The sequence below is a fragment of the Pseudomyrmex gracilis genome, unplaced genomic scaffold (assembly GCF_002006095.1).
Source record: "Pseudomyrmex gracilis isolate BER0280 unplaced genomic scaffold, ASM200609v1 scaffold_28, whole genome shotgun sequence".
NCBI classification, from domain to species: Eukaryota; Metazoa; Arthropoda; class Insecta; order Hymenoptera; family Formicidae; genus Pseudomyrmex; species Pseudomyrmex gracilis.
In genome coordinates this window covers 500,026-522,072 of record NW_018020612.1, presented here as the reverse complement: position 1 = coordinate 522,072, position 22,047 = coordinate 500,026, and the positions used below count along the sequence as shown (strand labels likewise).

The window sequence follows — 22,047 nt, the reverse complement described above, 5'->3', positions numbered from 1 at the left end:
TCAGATATTAGAGTGTGAATAATCGTTATCGCGAATTAATCTAATGCGCAAGGTATATGCGAAGAGCCAGGTGGCCAAAACCTTATTAAATACATCCACGATCTCGATTCGCGTTTGCATCTTTACCTGCCGCCGTCCGGTCGACGAGAGATCGATCGTTAGGAACGAAAGAAGCCACGCGAACATGTACGGAAGGACTTCCTGTTTTTTTTTCTGATGTCCAAATTGACTCGTGGGATCAATTAAACGCGAGGTATCCCCGAGCACTATTAAGAAACGTTCTCACGGTTGATCGACGTCCGTGTTAGCGTGTGTTGAGTGCGTGTTTACTCGTGTGTGCGCGTGCGTGAATCTAGTATAAAGCACTTAAAGCCTCGCGTAGATCGCTTGTGTGTACACGTTCGAGACACGGGCGTCAGTCTCCACGTTTGACCCTTTTGGTAGACGATCTTCCAGACGACTTGCTGCCGAGCCGGTTCTGAAACATCGTCGATCGTTCTTCGGGATTCCGGCAGATTGCCTCGTTTATGGTTCACTTCGCGCTACAAGACCCGATTATTCTTCCCGTCCTCACGCTTCTCTTCCTTTGCCTTTCTCTTGGCTCTTGCTTTTCTTTATCCACGAGCGGATACTATATTAAGACTTTGTCATACACTATTTAGAGTAGACCATCACATGGTTGATTCCTTTGATCGGTGAGTCAAACTCAGAGTGCCAATAAATAAAGATTTATCTTTTGGTAACCAATTTGAAACTCGACAAAATAATAAGATGAGAACAAAATAAAATGTATAATATAATTGTGGAGAATATTTCTGTAACGAAACAATCATAACGTTTCAATGTCAAAGACTAAAACTCATGCAGATCTTATTTCAAGGTTTGCTTTCCGCGGTTATTAGTGAAGAGTTTCTTTTTTTTTTTTTTTTTACTGTCGAAAGGATAGAGTATACGATGGAATACGAAAGGAGGACAGATAATCGGTCTCAATTTAATGTGAAGGCGAACGAGGTTTGATCGGCTCCAATTATTAATGCGGGAAGTCATAATGGCGACAGCTTTTATATATAAAGCACTTCTTTCAAGAGATAGGATATAATCGGGCAGAGTCAACCTTCAGCCAGAGGCAGCCTAATTAACGTCATTTCGGTAAAGGACGTCTCGCTCGTTTGAAAATAAACAACTCGGACTCGGTCCCAATTATCGAAATGGGATATCGAATTAGCGGCAAGATTCGTTACCTCTTCTTCTAACTGTTAAATTGTTATCTACTACGAGTGATCGATAATATTAACGACGTACGGTCGATTTGATCAATCGTAGATTATCAATGCAGATGTCCCAATGCAAATTCTCAGGGATGCTAAGGCCAAGTTGAGACTTTTTGGCATTAACATTTTCAGATAACGGATCAATGACAGCTGAATTGTATAACTTATACATATTTTAAATAAAAATAATATATATTACAAATACAAATATATACAATTATTATTATACAAATAAAATCAAAATTAAAACCGTTGTCGCTTACATTACGTCGTTCAATAATAAAAATCGTAAAACAAAATTTTCAGGTGTGCTAAGTCGAGACTTTTCAGTATTAACATTTTCAGATAACGAATCAATGACAGCTGAATGGTATAACTTATACATATTTCAAATAAAAATAATATAAATAATAATATATATAATTATTAACAAATATAATCGAAATTAAAACTGTCATTTATATTTTTTGGTACTAAAAATGGTAAACTTTTTTGATTATAATGATATTGATCTCCCAATGAAACTCAAAACTCGGTCCTCGGTGACAGATCGGAATATAATTTTGTGTGTACAAAAGAGACGAGCCTAAAAAACCTTCAGCCTGTGTATACCGTGGCTGCTGAGAGACAATTAGGACAACCCACGATACAGCAGGATATTTCACAGTGCGTCTTCCGGTTAATGTGCCCGCGCGTAGGTCGGATTACATTACTCTTTTATTACAAAAAAAGTCATTAGGTATTGCCTATTGATAAATTCTTTGTAGACGTAAAATATATACTTTTATATCTCCGACATGAGGATTAATTATACGTTAAAAACCTTATTTTTTATTATCTCTTAAAGTAAGTATCTATTTTTTTTCAGTCATTAACATTTTGTGAACTAACATTGTCCAAAACAAATATATCACTTTTTTAATATTGTCGTTTTTTTCTAATGGCAAAAAGTTGGATATTCGTTCTAGAGTTCGTTTAGAATCGCAAGAAGAGAGGAGAGGGAGGAGAGCTGGACGTTTTTAATTGAGCCAATCAACCGCGAATTATCGGTATTAATCCTCGTCTATCGTTTCGCTGCTTACGCTGAGTCTGCTCGCGTAATTTCGCGACTGTCAGATAATTCGATCTCCATCAGATTTGAATGGAAGGAAAGAAGAAGGAGCTAAGAAACGAATGTAATCGATATTCTTGTCTCTAGATAATCATTTCCGGATTAAAACGAGATTTCCCATGAAATACCGCGCTTTTCTTATAGACGTTTTTCACACATACATGTATATACAATATTTATAAATACATTAAATATATCATATATGTATAAGAAACATGCAACAAACACGTTTAGAATATATGTATACGTACGATCTATAGTTGTAAAGGAAATTATTTGAAATAGTTTCGAAATGAATTTGAAGCGATAGTCGTATTATTCTCACCGCACTTCGACATTGTAAAAAGAGCGCAGTAGATTACCAGCCCCTTAATCCCACAACAATCTTCAGTGGCCGGCCAATAAGTTACGTCGTCGGCAATAAAACCAGGAACACGATGTGCGGTCCGCCGACGACGATTGGACGATTTACAAACGACCAAGCCCACCCTACCGGAAAACATAGAAAAGGAGAGAAAGAGAGCGTTGAAAAAGATCTCCCGTCTTTTAGAACGGCGACCACATAGCTCGTAGGCAGAGCCCGATCCTTGTGGTCGCAGAAGCGTGTTGATGAGCCCGGGAGACGGTTTCGGTTAATCACGCAATTTTCCCGGTTCCTATCGAGCGCTACCCTTCATGCAAGAAGGTAGAAAGGGATCCCGGCGATGGGCAGAAAGGGCCAGACGGTTAAAGAACGAAGCGACGGCGCAGAATGGCGGTGGGCAATTGCTCGTAACTCGCTAAACCGTCCCTTCCGACCTCCCCCCGTCCACCTGCATGTTCCAACTCGGGGAATAGCGAAACCCCGTTAACTTGCGAAAGCCCTCGACAGAAACTGCCCTACCCTCCATTGAGGGTGACGATCTTGGATGCTTGCTTCCTTCCTATTTTCCTTCCTTCCTTCCTTCCTTCTTTCCTTCCTGTCTTTTTCGATGAAAGGATTGGTCGCCCTTTGGCCAACAGAAATGGACCAGCTATCTTACGAAGAAATTACTCTGTTAATATTTAACATAGCCAGTAGCGATTACCGTGTCGCGATTTCGACAGTTTTGAGCAACAGAAAAGACGCGACGAACAAAAGAACTCTTCTTAATAACAATCCATTCGCGTCTTGAATACAATGTCAACGTTAGTAGCTGTATTGTCATTGCGCTCCACCCTTTCCTTACTTTTTGAAAGGTAGTTGTACCATCGTATATATCGTGTAATGTATAGGTTTAAAAAAAAGCTTACCAATATAAAGATTGCAAATTGAAACGTGATATATTTTGAAACAATTTTTGTAATAAATATTCAGCGTTTTTATATTAATTATATTACATGTCTTTTTTTTATTAAAATTTGTCTTATGTTACTCGCTACGTGGATCAACTATTGATTGTGTGCTTTGTCATCGCCATTCTCGTCGTGAGACAAGATCGAAAAGTCGCAACGTGGAAACTATATACGTGCGCGATACAGAAAGAGACGCATCATAAAAAGGAAAGACGAGAAGAGGAAAGAGAGCGGGATGCAAAATAGAGAGGGAGGGTTTGGTTGGATAGTTTTTGAGTACTCGGAAACTCGCGCAAGGAGACCCCCTAACGAGCTCTTTTCTTCTCTTCCTATTTATTTTTGTTCCTTATTTAACCAACTCCCTACTAGTCATTCTCCGTCCCGCTTGGTTTTTCGCTCCGGCCTTCTCCGGCGAAACATCGAAAGTCCTCTTCCTTCGGTAACAGCAGCAACAACGCTGAATTCACCCTCGAGCTCCTGACCGAGCACGAGAACTGCTTGAATAAATAGAGGGAAAGGAAGAAGGAAGGGTGGCGCGGTATAAATATATATGTACATGTTATAAATATATATAGAATAAAACAGTAAATATCTTTCGGAATCGGCCAAAGATCGAGATTTAAAATTCAACTAGATTACTATTTCACAAAAGGAATACACATGTACGCACTTTGTAACAACACTCTTCATTCATAAATATTTTATTTATGTTTGAATACCGCCTCATTTCTTCATATATTGCGAAATATACTTTTCTTTCTCTCTCTTTCTTTTTCTCTTTCTCTTTCAGATATCATTGCAGTCTATTATTAATGATTTTGCCCGCTGCTATTCTTTGACGCAGTTCAAAGTGGAATAAAAAATGGCGCTCCCATGATTTTGCCAACCCCTAATGTCCCCGCGCGAGGGGTTGCACGGAGGGAAGGGAGGTGCGATGAGGTGAGGCGAGATGGAAGGAGCGACGAGGGTGAGACTGTGCACGAATAAAAATGCCTCGTTCCTGAAGAGTGGGCGGTGGGTGTGGTGGTCGGAATTGGGTAGCATGTTCCAACGACTTGTGATCTGATCAATAAGCCGGCATAGGGGACTATTTCATGGTATGACTCTTTGTGTATGTGCGTACGTGTTTCGCGCTTGCAAGTGTGCATTTGCGAAACTATATACCGGACGGGTATAGGCATTGACTTTAGGAATGTTATTACGTAAAAAAGTTTTTTTCGCACAAAAACTCTCGGACAATCGTTGTAAAAATTGTCTGTTAATTAATATTACATAAGAAAAAAATGAGGTGTTTACATTCTTTAAATATATATATCAAACAGACGTAAACAAAGTAGATATCTCTCTTTCAAGATCTTTTCTCCCAATAATGGAAGGACCTTTCCATTTAGAGATGGAGAAACCCTAATATCTCTCCGACGCCTTCTCCATGGGGATGGAGAAGGCGTCTCGGTGCGTTTCAATCGTCGGCAATGCGACTGAAAAAGAACCCACGCTTTGCACACATGCTTTGCAATTTTTTTTTTTTTTTTATCAAGAAAAGGAAATGAGACAACGCGACAAGCAAACTTTTTCGAAACGTGAGATTCACTCTCTTTGATTCGGATTTGTTTGGAACGCACTTGCGGCAAATCTCTTGTGCGCTCGCGAATCGTTCCTCCTTTATTTCTTCTATTGGACAAGGAAGTGACGAACGGAGTCTCCGAATAGAGAGATACGCAGCCGGCGTGCATTATGGGAATTGGATTTAAAAGCACTACATTCGGCGTTGGCGGTGCCGCGAAGCGAAAACATTTATCATCTCGCGAACGTGCCAGATTGTTTGTGTCTCCAGCTTCCGTGCGAATTGCCTCAGTCATTGTCCGCTTGTGAAAATAACCCCCGAGATCCCCGGCAAATATTACGGCAATGGAAAGTGTTCTTATCGTTTTGCGCGCGTTGGCGTTTCTGTCATCAGATGATATTCACGTCATTGATCTTATCACCGTGAACTTCGCCGGAATCTTCCTGAAAACGTATCTTACACTCAAAATTTAGTGAGATTTTTTTTTGTTTTGTTTTTAATTTTAAATTTAACACAAATGAGATAATTGAGATGAATAATGATATTTATATCTTCGAACATTTAAAAAGCAGTACGATAAATGTAGAATAGAAAACATTAAATACTCGCGGGAAAAGAAAAGTAAAAAGAGAAGAGTCAGGCAGTTTCTTACGGTAAAAAGCAAAGACCCGAAGAGTGAGGTATGCTAATAATTTAGCAAAAGAAAATATCATATTGTACTTTGTGCGGGGTCATTATTGTGTACATGCCGGCATTACTCGTCAAGGGTAATGAAAGCGGTGAGAAAAGCGTCGACTGATATAGAAAGAACGCGGAAAAAGAAGAAGAGACAAAGAGAGGAGGAATAAAAAAAAGCGTTCCTTATGTACGTATATACTGACAATAATCGTGGGAGAACATCCCGTGTTGCCTGTGACTCGTTTCACATTTCGTTGATCATTCTCTTCGCAACTCTCCTCTGACTTCTGTTTTTATCCCGAACTTGCGTCTCCCTTCCCCTTCTCTCTTTCGCTATTGAGAGAACTGATATATCTTGTAAAAACGCCGGTGGAAAATCAATAGCGTAATCAAGATTTATTTATTCATATTCGTTTAACATTCGTATACTCTAGTGGCATTTTCGACTGTAGACTCTATTGATTTTAGTTGATTGTACAGGTATATATTTTTTTAAATTGTCTTTTACTTACATGTAATTCTCGACTATAATTAATAAAACAAAAACGTAGATACGTTTTCACAACAGTATATTCGAGTTTTTGTTCGTATTGTGTTAAAAACTTTGCAAAAAATTATTTAAATGTTAAACAGTCTGCGAAACGAGAAGAACGCGCGTAATGTGAACTTTCGACACGCGTTCGATGATTTTTTTTCTTGCAAAGAGAGCTTGCCGATTCCGAATAAAATTGATCACGCCGCAGGTGTTTCGTATATCACGAGCGTGCACTAATACACGTGGCGGCTTGTACATTGTGCGCGGAATATTAATGCGAAACCGCAAAGGGATTACGGAGACGAACGAGAGTGGATGGCATCGGAATAAACGTTACGGGGAGGGGCGCGTTCTTATGCCGTCGTTATATTAAAATATAGCAATAAGTAAGGTTCGCTCGGCCTCCTCTGACTGCCTTCGCCGACATCAGTTCGCCGCTCATAATGTTACCCTCGCCCTCGTGACTCTCCGGTGGACGAAAAACCGTCCGTGACGTTTTCTACGCTCAACGACAAATTACGCGAGCCACAAAGCTTTATTAGTTATTTAATTAAGCTTTGTGTAATTTATACACATATGTCAAAGATAAAATGTCAACGACACAAATATAAATTAACAAATAGTTTTGAAGAAATTTCTTTGTTTAGAGTTTTTATTTATGTGTTTTTTAATCATTATTTGGCAATAACTTAAAAATAATAATTGCATTACAGCAAATTGCAAGAATAATATTTGTTCTAATAAAGATTAGAATAATATTTATTTCTAATATTGCACGGAAATATTTATCGATTTTTTCTTGTTACTCTTTATTTATACTTTATACTCGTTAAAGTTTCTGATGAATTAAAGACGTTGGTATGTACACAAAAGTAAAAGAACTCGAAGGAAGTTACGAGGAAAATGAAGACGGTTGAACTCTACGAGGAAACCTGTTATCTGAGGTCAGGGACTAATTACTTGATTACGTAATTGCCTTCCCACTCCGGCGGCAACCCTCCGTGGTCCGTCGTGGTCGACAAACCCCCCGCTGATTCATCCCTAACGGTGCGAACCTCGTTCCACTGATCTTCTCAAAAGTAAAAAATCGTCATTCTTTTGTGTAATCTGCTGAAATAAAAGTCTTGCCTCTTTCGTGTTCTATTTCTGTTTTATTTGTTAAAACATAAAGATGTATTAAATGTTGTTTGGATTTTGAACTAAAGATATAATTACATATAGTACCAAATATTTTGTATTTAAATAGAGAAAAAAAAAGAACTAAGTTTACTTCGGCTTAAAATATGTAATCGTTATTTGAATAATAATGTCTGATATGTTTGATATTCTTCTATATGTAGTTTATTGTTTAGAATTATTAAATCATACTATACGTATAAATCTTTACTTATCTAAGAATAGAAGATTCTGCAATTGAAGATAAATTATCAATAGGCCAAAAAAAAACAGTCTTAAAATCACGCGTCTTTTGATTAATGTCTCTAACGCCTTTGATCGCACATATAATCATAAGTATCAATAATATTATAAGCATATAACTTTCTGAGATTTGCTAACAGTGCCGATGTATATGTTAGAACCTGACAGGAATCTGCGGAGGCAGACGAGATGATGGTACGAGGATACCATAGTGGTGTGTTGCTCTATCTGACGACGCTCATGGAGCTCGTTAGCGTTGCCAGTGGCAACACCCTTCCTTCGCCGACCCGTACTCCCGGCCACAAGCCACCCCTCGCCTTACAAGAGGCGGAATGAGGGGGTGGGAGATGTCGTTCGAAAAGAAGAAAAAATATGCCGAGGCGCATGCGTCGTATATTCGCCGTTCGCCATCGCGTCATGTGTGCGCGATTCGCGACAAGGGTGAGGACGTATGGGAGGGGGAGGTAGGGCATAAAGAAAAATTCGAGGGTGTCTGGAGCCGAAAGAAGAGAAAGAGAAAGAGAGAAAGAAAAATCCAGCGCAAGTGAAACAGCTGCCTGCCCTAAGGTTGAAGGAAGTCTCTGTGTATGGCCGTAACAAGAAGAGCTTCCGATCGCATTTTGTGTTTTTATTTACCGAGATTTTTTTTAATACGTATGTCTTTAACTGGAGATGTACATTTTCATAAATTAATTACGTATGTTCTTCGTAGACAAAGATCACAAAGTAAAACGTAAGAATTTTTATTTTTTCTTTCAGCTAAAAAAGGATTCTAGAAAATGCTCGCTATGCGTACATGTATGTTTTAATAAAAGCGTATTAAAAAGTCGAGCTGCAATTAGACATTAAAAGGCCGAAGTAAACGCGTGCGTGAGATTTCGTGAGCGCGAGAACCGCGTTCTGTGTATTTAAATTAAATTTCAACTGTGTGATATCACGAACCGCGTCGTCAAGACGAAACAACTATTTCAACACAATACACTATCACATGTCAATTTCGTATGACAGCGACGCGAACATTGCGGTGATGGTGGAAGAAGGGGCTGAACATTGGAATTAATAACAAAGTAATTCTTTGTGCTCAAAGATAGACCGGTGATATTAATAATGGTGTTCGTTGCTCCTATACCATAGGGATTTCATTAAAAAGCGCGCGGATCGAAAGAGAGAGAGAGAGAGAGAGAGAGAGAGAATAGCAAAGTTCGCAGGGAAAACAGCAGAGGCGGTTCAGAGAGAAAGAGAACGAGACAGAAGAAAGAGATACAGGGAAAGAGAGACAGAGATGGAAACAGAACGAAAACGCGAGGAGGGAAACAGGAGAAACGTGCTGCGTAAGCTCGAGCCAGATCCGCTTAGGGGATGTAATTAAAATCGGAAAAATGTGTTTAATGAATATTCATTTGTGCCTCGATCTACGATATTAAACGGACTTGGGCTCGCTTCGCATATTGCCATACCGTCCCTCCGTCGGCGGCACGCGGCCGATTAAAGAGAGACAATGAAAAAGAAGACGAGATAGAACGAGAAGGAACGACAGAACGGGAGAGTGGGTGGAAAAAGTGGGCGGAATAAGGGAGAACAATAGACGACGCAATGCGATATATGGCAATTGCGGCGATCGGAAACCGAGCGAACCAAACGTTGCGTATGTGTCTCGTTTTAATTTTATTTCGTTTTTTTTTTTTTTTTTTTTATTCACGACAATATTTTTCAGAACCAGTTTTAGAATCTATCGGATGGTTGAAGAAATATGGCGTGTGCGGCCGGATGCGTCACAACGCGATAAAAATTCCCCCGAGACTTGAAAAATGACCCGATGTAGTTCGGCCGCACCGTTGGAAGATCGGAAACCGCGCGCTGCTTTCGCATTTATCGGTGTACTTGTAGCGGAATTATTGGCGCGGAGTTACGAGTCGTTGGTTTCGAGATATCCCGGTAAAATAAACCAATGAAAGGATTGCTTTACGTATCTGTATAATTCGCCGCGTTATATGAAAAGTTGATACGATTGATAAGTACACACACACGTAATAAGAACTAAATAATACGAAAGTATATGTTTGTTACAAATATATGTTTCATCTTTGATATAGTTGCAAAAGTTTCTACAACAATCGCATATATGGCCAATTAAAGAATAGGTGCAAAACCTCTGCGGTGGAAAACCACATCTTTGTGTGGGTTCGAATCTTGGCCTCTTGGTATCATCGAAACTCTCTCCACGCGGATGCGACGTTTCCAACCTTCTCTCAGATTCTGGCCGTATTTTCGATTTTTCTCGCGACAACGAGGTCATGCGAAAGCACCTCACGTAGAAAATCCACCGCTTGCTCGCCTTCACGTACCATCATCCGACCGCCTCTCTCTTCTACGCTTTCTCTCTACCCTTTTTCCTCGCGACGTTTCATTTCTGCGCGGGGGTCGCGCGATTTCGGCTCGCATAAATCGCCAAGAGCCAGGAACAGAAAACTCCCGCCTTCTTCCCATCTCTTGTTCCTCTTTTTCTCCTCCCCGACTCCTTCGTCTTCTTCGAGGGTCGCATCCACCTTCTCCTCTCCCCTCTCTGCCGTCCTTCTGTGTCCCGCTTTTCTTGCCTAGAGGGTACTAGAGTCGGAGGTGGGCAAAAGTTTCGAACGAATTTGCATGTCGCTCTCCTAACGATTTCCTCTTTCGAGAAGAGAACTCCCGACTTCATCTCGTTTATCGATAAAAGAAATGACGTTGAATAACGCCTTCTCTTCCGTCGCGTTACCGTGCGAGATATATACCTTCAATAGCGCCGCGACAGATCGCGAGATTTGCAACGTGACGGAATATATTTATTTTACTTATGTAGACTTGCGCTCGGTGAAATTTCATGAATTTTTAAGTTCACGGGAGGGGAGAGACAAAGAAAGTTCGTCCCCTTTCTAATGTCAACGCACATAATTTCTTATTTTTCTGCAAAGATAAAAGTTTAAATTACAAAGGATGCTATACAAATTTTTGTTTCGTCAATTCTATTATTTATTGGATAATGCGGATCGCGTTCGACGAACAGACGAGAGATGGTTGCTGTCGTTCGAATTTTCGAAAGCTGCGTCGTTTGGCGCCACAATTTCGACAAAGAAATCGCGGCAACAAAATTCCCCGTATCTCTCGTTGACACGAAACATCGGGACTTTCGCGTAGGTACCATTTCGCCCTTCCTTTCTCCCATTTCCGCCGTTGTCCCACCCACGGTGGCGCGTCATCTCCAACCAACCCTCTTCCTCTCTCCGTAGATCCCCACTAGGTGCGTTTATCTTCCATACCCTATTGATCCGTAAGTGATGGTGCTCCGGAAGGTGGAGGATGCCGGTGACGGGGGCGAGTGGATCGGTCTCGGAAGCAGGGAAGGACGGAAGGCGGTTTTCACAAGGGGAGAGGGAGAAACACGGAGGTCGAAGTCTCGTGCGCGCGGATCGCACGATTAGGTCGTCGAGAAAGAGAGAGAGAGAGAGAGAAAAAGGAAAAGAAAAAGGGAGACGAGGATGTCCTGAAAAAACCGAGCTCGCGGAATGAAATAATAATATTAAGATGGATAGAACGGGGCCCCAAGTTCTTCGGCACACGGCGACGAGGAGGTAAAGCCCGGCGAGGGCAACGGGGGTGGCGGGGAAGGGAAGGAAGAGGGATAATACGACCGGCGGCGGCTGACAGTGACGCAAGAAGCTTTTTCATCATTTCCAAACCGTCCTAACTTTGCCCTCGGAACAAGCCTTGAGCGAATCCATACGCCACCCTCTTCTCACTCTTCCATTCTGTGATATGCTCGCGCCACGGCGTAGGGAATCTCCTTCCCGTATCCAGGTGGATACGCTGCACGCACAAGATCGTGCAGACGCTTGGAGAAACCTAACTCCACGAGCGCAAGATTTTTTTTTCTTATCTCAGATATTCGAGAAAGCAAAGAGAAGAAAAACGATACGAAATTTTCAAAACGTGTTTTTCTCTCTCACACACGCACAAGAATCGCGAGCTTGCTTCTATAAGATACTCTATATCTTGCACTTTTGTTAATTCAATAAAAGACGTAGCACACATAACACAACGTTATTGTCTCGATATTCCTGGCACTTAATATTCTCGCGACTTCTTCCTCCTCCCGTTCTCCATTATTTACAAATAAATTTAATTACATATCTATATTATATATTTATCAACTTTGCAAAGCAAATTTGCCACGAGACCGAAGGAGAGCGAAGGAACCGTGCGGAAACGTAGTTTTCGACTACGCGTGCAGAACTGAAAGTAGAGTCGGAAGCGTTTAGGCCCCCACTGGCCCGCTTTCCTCCCCTTCACTGCCTTCTCCTTTAGGGCCCCGGATTCGTGCCTAGTTTTTATCGAGATGCTTTGTTCTAGTCCCACGGCACGATCCCCCTTACGCACACATCGCGTCACAATGTGTCGTTTTTTTCTTTTTCGAGACCGGCTCGCGTAATGGGCCCCTTTCGCGATCATCATTTGTTTTCTTTAGAATTGTGAACACACGACAGATGAGAACGTTTTGAGATTTCCTACGTATACGATGACATATTGTTATCGATAATATTTTTACAGCACATATATTAAAATTGTTATTAAAAAATATATCTAATTAGATTTTATTTATAATGTTTCAAATATCCAGTCTGAAGAATCGGAATCTAACTAAATCGACAATATATAAATTTTTATTTTTGGAACTTTTTTATTGATAATTTTTTATTAGAGATAGGATGTGTACGTGACAGTATAAATTTTCAAACATGAATAAAGTTACTGTAAATAGAGAAAAAAGTAAATAAATAAAATAAGAAAATTACAGAACGAAGCAAAACTTGGATATATATATGCATGTACAAAAGTCCGGATATGTCGCTCAGTTCACGATTCTAGCTCGCTTTTCATCTGATTTGCATACTTGTACTCATTCGTGCCCGAGAATACAAAGCACGGTAAGTAGTACCGCGATTACGGAAGAATGACGAAAGATGAGCTCCTTCGAGCGACTATGTCCCATCGCGAGCGTTTCTATTTATGCATTTCTTTTGTGCCACGCAAACATGTGAGAAAATTTTTCCTCGACATACGGGTTGTTAATTCGTGCGAGGTCACGTCGCCGCGACGCACGACATTCACACGAAGAGACGTCTAAAATCTACTGATGTTTGCGTTTTCAACGTGCGCGCGACATTAACTTCACTTAACACGAGTCAAAGATGAGTAATTGCTCTATGTATATATTTGCCAGTCTTTGCGTTTACATTGAGAAGAGGAAAAGCAGCACGATATATTTAAGCATTAAGTATTACATACACAGGAATATGTCGAGAAGTTGCTTGAGAAGAGCTCGGAAAAGTAGGACGTCCGCGTGTTTACAGACGCGTGTTTAATTATGTAATTTTTGTCACAATATATAAATTCTCCAAAAAATATACATGACTATTCAAATAAATGTAAAGTTTAATGAATTTTCTATGAATCTAAGTATTGTGTATAAAAGTATAAAAGATTAAAGAGAAAGCAAGCGAGAGTAAATATAAATATCCGACAGAGGATGTCGAAGACAAAACTCCGGCTTCCGCCGTGAATCGCGAGAGAAAAAAGCGAAGGACTTTTTCTCTCTTCCGTCCCCTTCCACGTCGCTGAGTCATGGCCGCACAGGGATAATTGCATTAATTTATTCCCGATCCGCCACAGAAATTCTAGATCCTCCGAGCTAATTACGTTATTAAAGGACTCGGCTCTGCGCACCACCCCGCGGGATTATGGTTCTCGATAAGATTTCTAGAGGAACAAAACGCGTCCGATCTTCCGTCGCGCATACCACCGTCGCTTCTTGACACTATTAAATCGCAATTCGTACGAATCACTACCGGTAGGTAAGATTAATACCGAGTAATATTCAAGAGTTTTCTTTTTTTTTTTTTTTTTAACTGTTATTACGGCTGGTCTAACTACTATCGAGCCACAATCAAAAGTGCGCGGAGAGCGACAAAGGGGTGGTTCGTTAAGCCGCTCGTTCCTCCAGAAACCGCTGATTGTACGCAATTACGAAGTAAGCGGCTGATCGAAGAGTCCCCCGCGTCATCGCGCTAATCGTTAATTTGGAAACGAGGAATATACTCTATACTTTTATAGTTCAATTAAAACTTTTTTATCTCTTCAGTCGTATCGCAAATGACATCGTACAAAAGTTCGTTATTTTTCTCGTATTCATTGGATAAAAACAAAAAAACGATTTAAAAAAAAAAAAAAAGCAAACGCGCATACCAAAAGATAAATGCGTCGGCATTTTCAGCTGTAATTGTGTGCGAAAAACTCGTTTCTAATTCTCTAGACATGTTAACGCGCAGACGTGGACGAGTAATAAATATCGCCATTAACGGGAGTGAATTAATCAGACAGCGTGAGACCTTCCAGTTCGTGCTACAGCCGTCGTCGCGAGTTTCTTTTAAGACAGCTGATGCTGATACAGTAGCAGGGTTCAATTTGCATGAGGCCCCATAGAGAGAGAGAAAGAAACTAACTTGATTATTTCACCTTTCTTGCGAGAGTAACGTCGCGCTCCCCCCTTGCGCGAATAATGCGCGCAAGCTTTATAATTAGAATAGGCTGCTTTCATGTAAATCTGTAATGGTATAGCTGACGTGTGTATGTCTTGCGGATACATCAGCGACGTGTATCATGTTCTACATCGGCGCGTAATGTTAACCTCGACGAATATTCAGATGTAATCAACTTTGCGTTTTATAGTTGCACGAAGAGCGGCGACAAAACGAACATTTTTTTCAACACGAACATTTTCCTTATGTGTTTTTTTTTTTTTACTACTTCTCTTTTGTACTATTTCCCTCTTTAATAATGTTTAGTAAAATAAAGTAGTGGATACAGTTATTAATTAATTGAAGAGTAAATATAATATCAAATTATTTTGTTTTCAATCTTAAAGAGGCTGTCTTGTGTGAGTTTAATTAATAATTATTTTTTCCAGCTCGCGAATAGTATTAGAAGTTTACGTGAATAAAACTAAGAAACACGCGAAACTCGAACGAGGAGATTAATGCGCGAGGAAAGGGGCGTGATCTGAGAAGAAAACTGGCGGATAGAGAACAGGATATGTGCATTAAAACGAAACGGGTCACTAGAATTTCTAATAAGGTGTGTGAACTTGGTCCCGGTTTCGCCGCGTAACCTAATTAAGTCTGAAACGCATACACACACATATAAAGTTTCGCTCAGCGTGACGCACCGCGGTGAAACCGACCCCCATCGTCTTACTCCCATCTCTCCCCTTTTCACCTCTCCGTTGTCGTGCGCGCAATGCTCCAACGAGTTGCAATGCCGACGATCTTTTGGCTTCGCACGCACTCACTAATTATTATGCGCGAATGTGACCGTTAATTAATTAGACGTCTCAGAGAAGGGTTCGACCGGGAAACTGTTACGTGAGCTCCCGAACGTTTGCGCGAACAAATCAATAATTCACAATTAAAGTCCTGTCGCCTAATATCCTTTGCTATAAGCTTCCAAGCGCCATAATATCACGAGGAAAACCGTTATTTAAGATAATGGGGTACATGTGTCGAATATTTATCTAAAGATTTTAATTAAATTAAAATTTATGAAGCACAAATTTCTCAGTTCATAGTATCGCAATTAGAAAAGATTAATTCGATTGTGTGAGCCAATGTGCTGGATGTTTGTGCAAAATATATTTTTATTTATGAAGACGTACACGTAACGTTCTATGACAAACACTTCGTAGAAAAATCGACTTATCAGATATTATGCACAGTACATATTGAATTGACTTCTTTAATTTCTCAATAACATTAGACAAAGTTTGTTATATTCGTTTTTTCAAGTGTATTATATTTATCAAAATACATAAAATACCTTCACTCTTGTCGAAATTAAATAATACATTTTAATACATTTTTGAACGGGAATCATCGCATTGCAGGCAAGACAAATCATAACAAAAAAGGACTGACCTGTGCTTGACACAACGTCAATGGTCTTTTCAATTCCGTCGCGGCACATCAGTGGCAACAGTGCAACCTGCCTGTCCCACAGTGCAATTGAATGCACCTAGCAGTATCGACAATACATCCGCGCCGTTCGATGGGGATGAATATCTATTGATTGATGGTACAGGGCGGTCCCTTAGGATTGCTTCTCGATGCAGACGTGTACCTGCCGCGGCCCCAAACACATTCTGTTCTACCTGCGAGTATGCGCCAAATTATCGTGTTCCAAATGGCACGTGTCTCTGTAACAGGTATCCACACGTGACACCAGCAGCATGATACGAGCTTTCAAATGGATGCTGTTGATCTAGGAACAAAACAGGATTAGGTGAAAACTATAATTTAAACGACAAATCCAATTTTAGGCTTTTCATACACGAGTAACTCGAGCAATCTGTCGAACAGCATTTTTTCAGAAACACGCATTTGCCACTTTTCTATTGAAATTACAAATAATCTCTGTTTTATTATATTTATATTTCGGAGCATGTGATAAGACAACGGAAATTTCAGACACACGTTAACTTTCGATCGTACGCGTGAACACAGCTGGATTTATATCCGTCGTAGATTAGTAACTCGATATTGCATTTTCCTCAACAAACTTTTGCATCGATACAAGTTTGATTTACACAGAATCGAAATATAACAGCTTCAATTTCTTTGCACAATGCGAATACGTCCATTTAATTTTATTTGACATTGAACAGTTTATTCTTACAATATCTACGTAGACTCAATTTATTTAATTTAATGATCTCACGGCGATAGTTCAAACATAAGTATATTACAAGTATTCGACAAGTATTAACTTTTGACGATACGCGCTCTTAGCGATAAAAAAGAACAGCGTGCGAAGTCGCAGTATTTTTCGCTTCTAATAAAACCTTTATATATCGAATATCGGGTCGCTTTGAGAGATCCCGAGATGAATCTGATGGAAATCTCATACACACAGACTCAAGACCCCTCGCGTTCGTGTGCGTTCCTGTCGCTCGTACGTCAACCCTTGTTGTTTTTTTGCCGTGCTCTTAATAATTGATCATCTGATTACGATACATTATACCCTCTACCTTCTCCCCTCTCTCCGTCCTTTTCGTGTCTGTGTTCCTGCTTTAGCGTACTGTCAGAGGGCATTATTCCTACAGTAAGAGAAGTAGCATCGAAACACACAGATAGAGAGAAAAAATGCGAGAGTGACGGGATGAGAGAGAAAGAGAAAGAGAAAGAGAGAGAGAGAGAGAGAAGCAACTAACGAGAGAGGGAAACTTTTTCTTTTCGTCGCGCGACGGACGGCCATTTGCATATAGGCCCCCTTATCGACAAACACCGGGGGCGCCCTTCGTAATGAGGGCCCCCTCCCTTCGTTCAAAGTCTCTCTCTTTCCTTTATTTTTTCAACCTGGACCGCCATTGTCCGTTAACTCATTCGTCAGGACAGCGTGGACTAGTAATATCTCGCTTCCTCTTCCTCGTGTTACCTCCGTTTCTCTCTCTTTTTTTTCTCTTTTCTCTTTTTCTCCCGCTTGTGATTCTCGTGCTCTCTTTGTAGTGGCTCGTGTTGCGAGAGAAGGAGAGAGAAAGAGTGAGAGAGAGCGAGGGGGGGGGGAGGGAGGAAGAGAGAGAAGAGTGGCGGAAAATAACAAAACCGGTAGGTCACATGTCGAAAAATATGAATCGTCGAGATAGAGGCGAATGCGTTGGTGCTAGTCTCTCGTGACATCTGCTTCCTGGTTATAAGTGCAAAAAAAAGAATCCAAAAAGATCTCGAGATCGTTTTTGTCATTCTATATATATGCAGCCGTGACAGTGCGCGGATAATACTTTGCCGTTCGCGATTGTTCCGCGCGAAAATCTATATATCAACGAAATAAAATTTTTAAAAAAGAATACTTTACATGTACAATATATATAGTATGTGACATATCTTTATTTGTCTCGTATGACTGTTCCCGTTTTGAGCTTTTTTATTTTAGATCTTGATGAAACATCTAGTAGCAGTATATAAACGCTGATGCTTTCCCACGACGAGTAAGAAATATAAAGAGAAAGTATATAAATTTCACAAAGATAATGTTCCAAACAATTAATATGTTTTTACGAATTTCACATATAATTAATATATCAAAACACACGAGCCATTAACGTTGCATCTGATGATGCATCCAGTATAATATACTTACCTGCGCTTCTTTCTTCAAAAAACGAAAGGATAAAAATTTCACAATTACCTGCGACTTTCAAGTGTTCCAAATTACGGGCATTAAATTTGAATTACGCGAAGGAAATCATAGGTCTGTGAACCTGGTGATTTCTCGAATCTCAAGACTCCTTCTAATGGATCGCGTTAACGACGTGATTTGAAAAATCGCCTCTTGAGATTGAATGTTCACGAAACACTCGCGCCGTTACAATATATTCCGATGGTGATGAGTGCAATAACTCATCCATAATTATACCTGTCAACGATGCCTAAACATTATCAATCATACTACATTCCTTTCAGGATTTTAATGAAAAGTTTTAGTTTCCGAAATGATGCTCATATGCGCAACAGAAAATTGAGCAATGAATAATGCATCTCAACGTTATGCGTATTAGTACTTAAATAACAGTTAAGAGAGTCAAGAGAGAAATTGCTGCTTCTTCGCGGAAGCGTATGATTGTTTGAGATATCATTTGATCGAAGTAGTATAGTTAGCACCGAAAACACAAGAGATCGTTTTCCTTCGAGATCGATGATTGCAAGATTGTTATTGTCATCCAACTGTCAGGAGTATCTACGGTAGGAATCACAAGAAAACTGTGATATATTCGAAAAAGTGGGCGATCACGTGTGTTCGGTCTGGAAGCGACTTTTCGGAGCAGGTGCGCTACCTTCGGAAAAATAATTAAATATTAAGCAAGAAGAGAGAGAGAAAAGAAAAAGGATCGACAACAGTCTCTTCTTCATGAATATAAACAGTTGACGCATTAGCGATTGAGTCGCGACAGCACACTAGCACACCTGGTTCTTCGCTTCACACGAAGAAAAAGACAAAAACAGTCTCTTCTCGCAAATTACAACTATTACGAAAAAAAGTTTGATCACCAAAATCATCTAATCCCGCGACCGTTTACTTTAATTTGAAAATTACGTTGCCGACATCAGGCGGTGAAATAACGGAGGACCCGCGAGCGTTTCCGTTATTAATACCGAAAGCGAGCCTCCTCTTCTTTCATTGCGTGCGTCGGCTAATTTACGTTGGTCGCGCAAGACGATTCGTATCGTGCAAAAGACACATCATTGATTCTCCTTATCGAAGTCTGTATCGATAAGCGTAAACTACTCAAGTTTTCGTATTTTTAATGAATTTTTATCACTTGATCTTCTCTTAATCTTTTGACTTGCAATAAATTTTTCATTTCTAACAAGTTTTTTTAACGAATATATCGTACCTCATTTTTAAAAAGAAAAAATTGCGTTAATCGGTAGTTTATCTAAAAATTAAAAACCAAATGATCATTGATTTGCTTGTCAGCGGACGTATCTTTCGATCGTGTCGTGTCAGAAATTGCAGCTGCAGAAAAGAAGGAAAACTTATGATCAGATAAAAAGTAAAAGCAGAAGGCGGTATAAGAGAGGGAAGTTGAAGGGAGAGATAAAGAGCGCTCGGTGCGCGGAGGAACGGCGCAAAAATTTACGGATGAAAAGTACAAATTACGAGCAACTTTAAAACGTGTTCTCGTGGCCGTGATAACTTACGTCGCGTGCTCTCAGAAAATACCTCACTTTCGCGGCCACGTGCTATCGTTGAGGCATTATAAACTCTCTATTGTTCATGTTTGTTCTCTGTCATGCCATTCGTCTCTTTGATCCGATAGAATTATTTCTGTCATTAAAACATTTATCTTTGTTTACGCTAACAAATCTTGCTCGATTTGTGACAGAATATCACACGAACGTGTTCTCTCTTTTTTCAGATACGAAACGGTAGATCGTCTTCATCAAGAAGTGACGAGTATTTACAAAGACTCGGAGATCGATTGGATTCAAGTGTACAACGCAGGCTGCACCATAGACGATACAGTTTTACCCGAGCACGTAACGGAACCGAACGATCTCGATCGTTTGATCAACGGAACATTCAGATTATTTCTGGCAGCTCTACCCACGCCTCCGACCATTGTCACCATAGCTAGGTATAAATCTCACTTCAACAATTCAAATTCAAATAAATCAAAATAAATTCTCAGTAATTCTTGTTACAAAATTATTTTATATTAGAATAGTTACAAAAAATATAAATATATGTACAATATTTACTTTTTTATATAAAAATAGAAACTCTGTATCGATATTGAGATGACAGATAATATCGATAGTTAAGCGTATAAATCGCACAAATACTGGTTCGCAATTTGCAATTCTTACTACTGAAAATTGTTATCTCGGATTTTACATACGCAAAACCGAGAAGTCCGCAATACCGCAGGCGGTGCGGAAGAAGAGATGCTGGAAGAGTGTACAATCGCGAAGAAAGACCGCTCACAGGGTTGTATATGGCGGGGCTGTCCGAGGGGTGGGTTCACGATCGTGGGTATTACCGTTAAGCCCCACCTTCCGGATAGGGAAGATGAGTTTCGCACACAGATGTACAAAATCAAACCGTTCAGTTTTCGCGTATCACAGTTAGATGTCTCTGCTTTCAATTTCTCGAACTGAACATTGTATTTTGTTTTTGTTTCTTTGTTCCGACATTACATTCTAAAATATTGGCAAAGTACGATAATTAAAAAAAGTTTAAAATATTTCGTTGAATTTAGTGTCACGTATAATTTTTATACACACACGTATTAAATCAGCAGAAAAAAAAGATATATTTTGCGTATGTTATCTATAAAAAATTATTTATTTTTATTATAAACATACATTAGAATTGTATATTTAAATATAGTATAAATTTTATAATATACAGTCACGCGCATCTTCTACTTATAAAAAAAATGTAGAGCAACGAATTTTGAAGGAAATCCGTAAGTGGTAGCTTGGTGCCATCTCGTGACAGATACATGGAGATTCTGCTCAAACTTCCGACTAAAAAAAATCGATTTTATCATTCACATGCTTTTCCACCTCTCTTGCCGTTTTCAACCTTCGCTTCAGCGCACACGAGTTTCCTACAAGATATACGAATCTTCGAATGTTTATTCTAGACAATTTGTACTTCCAGTTTTTCTTACGCCTTTGTCAAACAGCAATCAACTTAAACAATCAGAAACAACAATTTTGTTGTCTCTTCTTTCTTCTTTTTTAACTATTATATAATTGTTTTATAGATCCAGCGAGGATGATTACACTCCTTCGGAAAATGTCGATCAAATTCAAGTGGATGTTCTCGACCAACTTCGCGAACGACTGGGATCGGAAATAGATATTAAGTTAGTTTATCAGCAAGATGAACAACAACAATAAGTTTTATGTCTATATATATATATATATATATATATATACGGCAAGCATTTTTTTGTCAAATAAAAATAAAACCCAGTTTTTTTTAAAACAACGAAAATATACATACACTCTGTATGTAATTAATTATACGCTATTTTACTTGTGCATCGATTGTTTATTCAATTTATATTCAACGTAGAATATTGTGCACGCAACAGTCGAGCAAATTTTTTATTGAACTAAAATCACGTTAATGCTACGTCAATATAAGGCGACGTAATATATCAACTTGTGTTATTACTTACATTTCACTAAATGTAAAACTGTAATCATTGTAACATGTATAATCTATATGTAATAATCTATATGTAATAAACATGTAACTTCCTCACAATTGCAATTGTGATCGAACTCCGCAGCAGCTGTTTCAGAGATACAGCTTGTATTATTTGAAGCGTTTCTCGCGGTTCTCTCGCAGAGAGACTTAAAGATACGCGGGGCAGATACGGGAAAGATGAGAAGAGAAAGAGAGACAATGTGTGGCGAGTGCAATCGCGCGGTGGCGATTTGCATAAGATCGGTGCCACTGGTCCACTGTGGGACGCGGGTACAATGTCGACATAAAGGTTGCCAGGTTTTTTCGCTGCCAAAGTAGCCCCTGCTCTCCTTCACCCTATACCAATCCA

The 22,047-nt window shown here is 39.7% G+C and overlaps 1 protein-coding gene across 1 annotated transcript in view; it reads left to right on the top strand.

Annotated features, from left to right (window-relative positions):
• The window catches only part of LOC109852344 (UPF0489 protein C5orf22 homolog), a 434,876-nt gene extending 413,134 nt beyond the window's left edge, over positions 1 to 21,742 (top strand). The window contains exons 7-8 of the mRNA XM_020423423.1: positions 19,891 to 20,109; positions 21,247 to 21,742. Coding sequence (XP_020279012.1) covers positions 19,891 to 20,109; positions 21,247 to 21,382 — 355 coding nt within the window. The 3' untranslated portion in view covers positions 21,383 to 21,742. The remainder of the gene's footprint in view (positions 1 to 19,890; positions 20,110 to 21,246) is intronic.
• Positions 21,743 to 22,047: the final 305 nt, after the last annotated feature.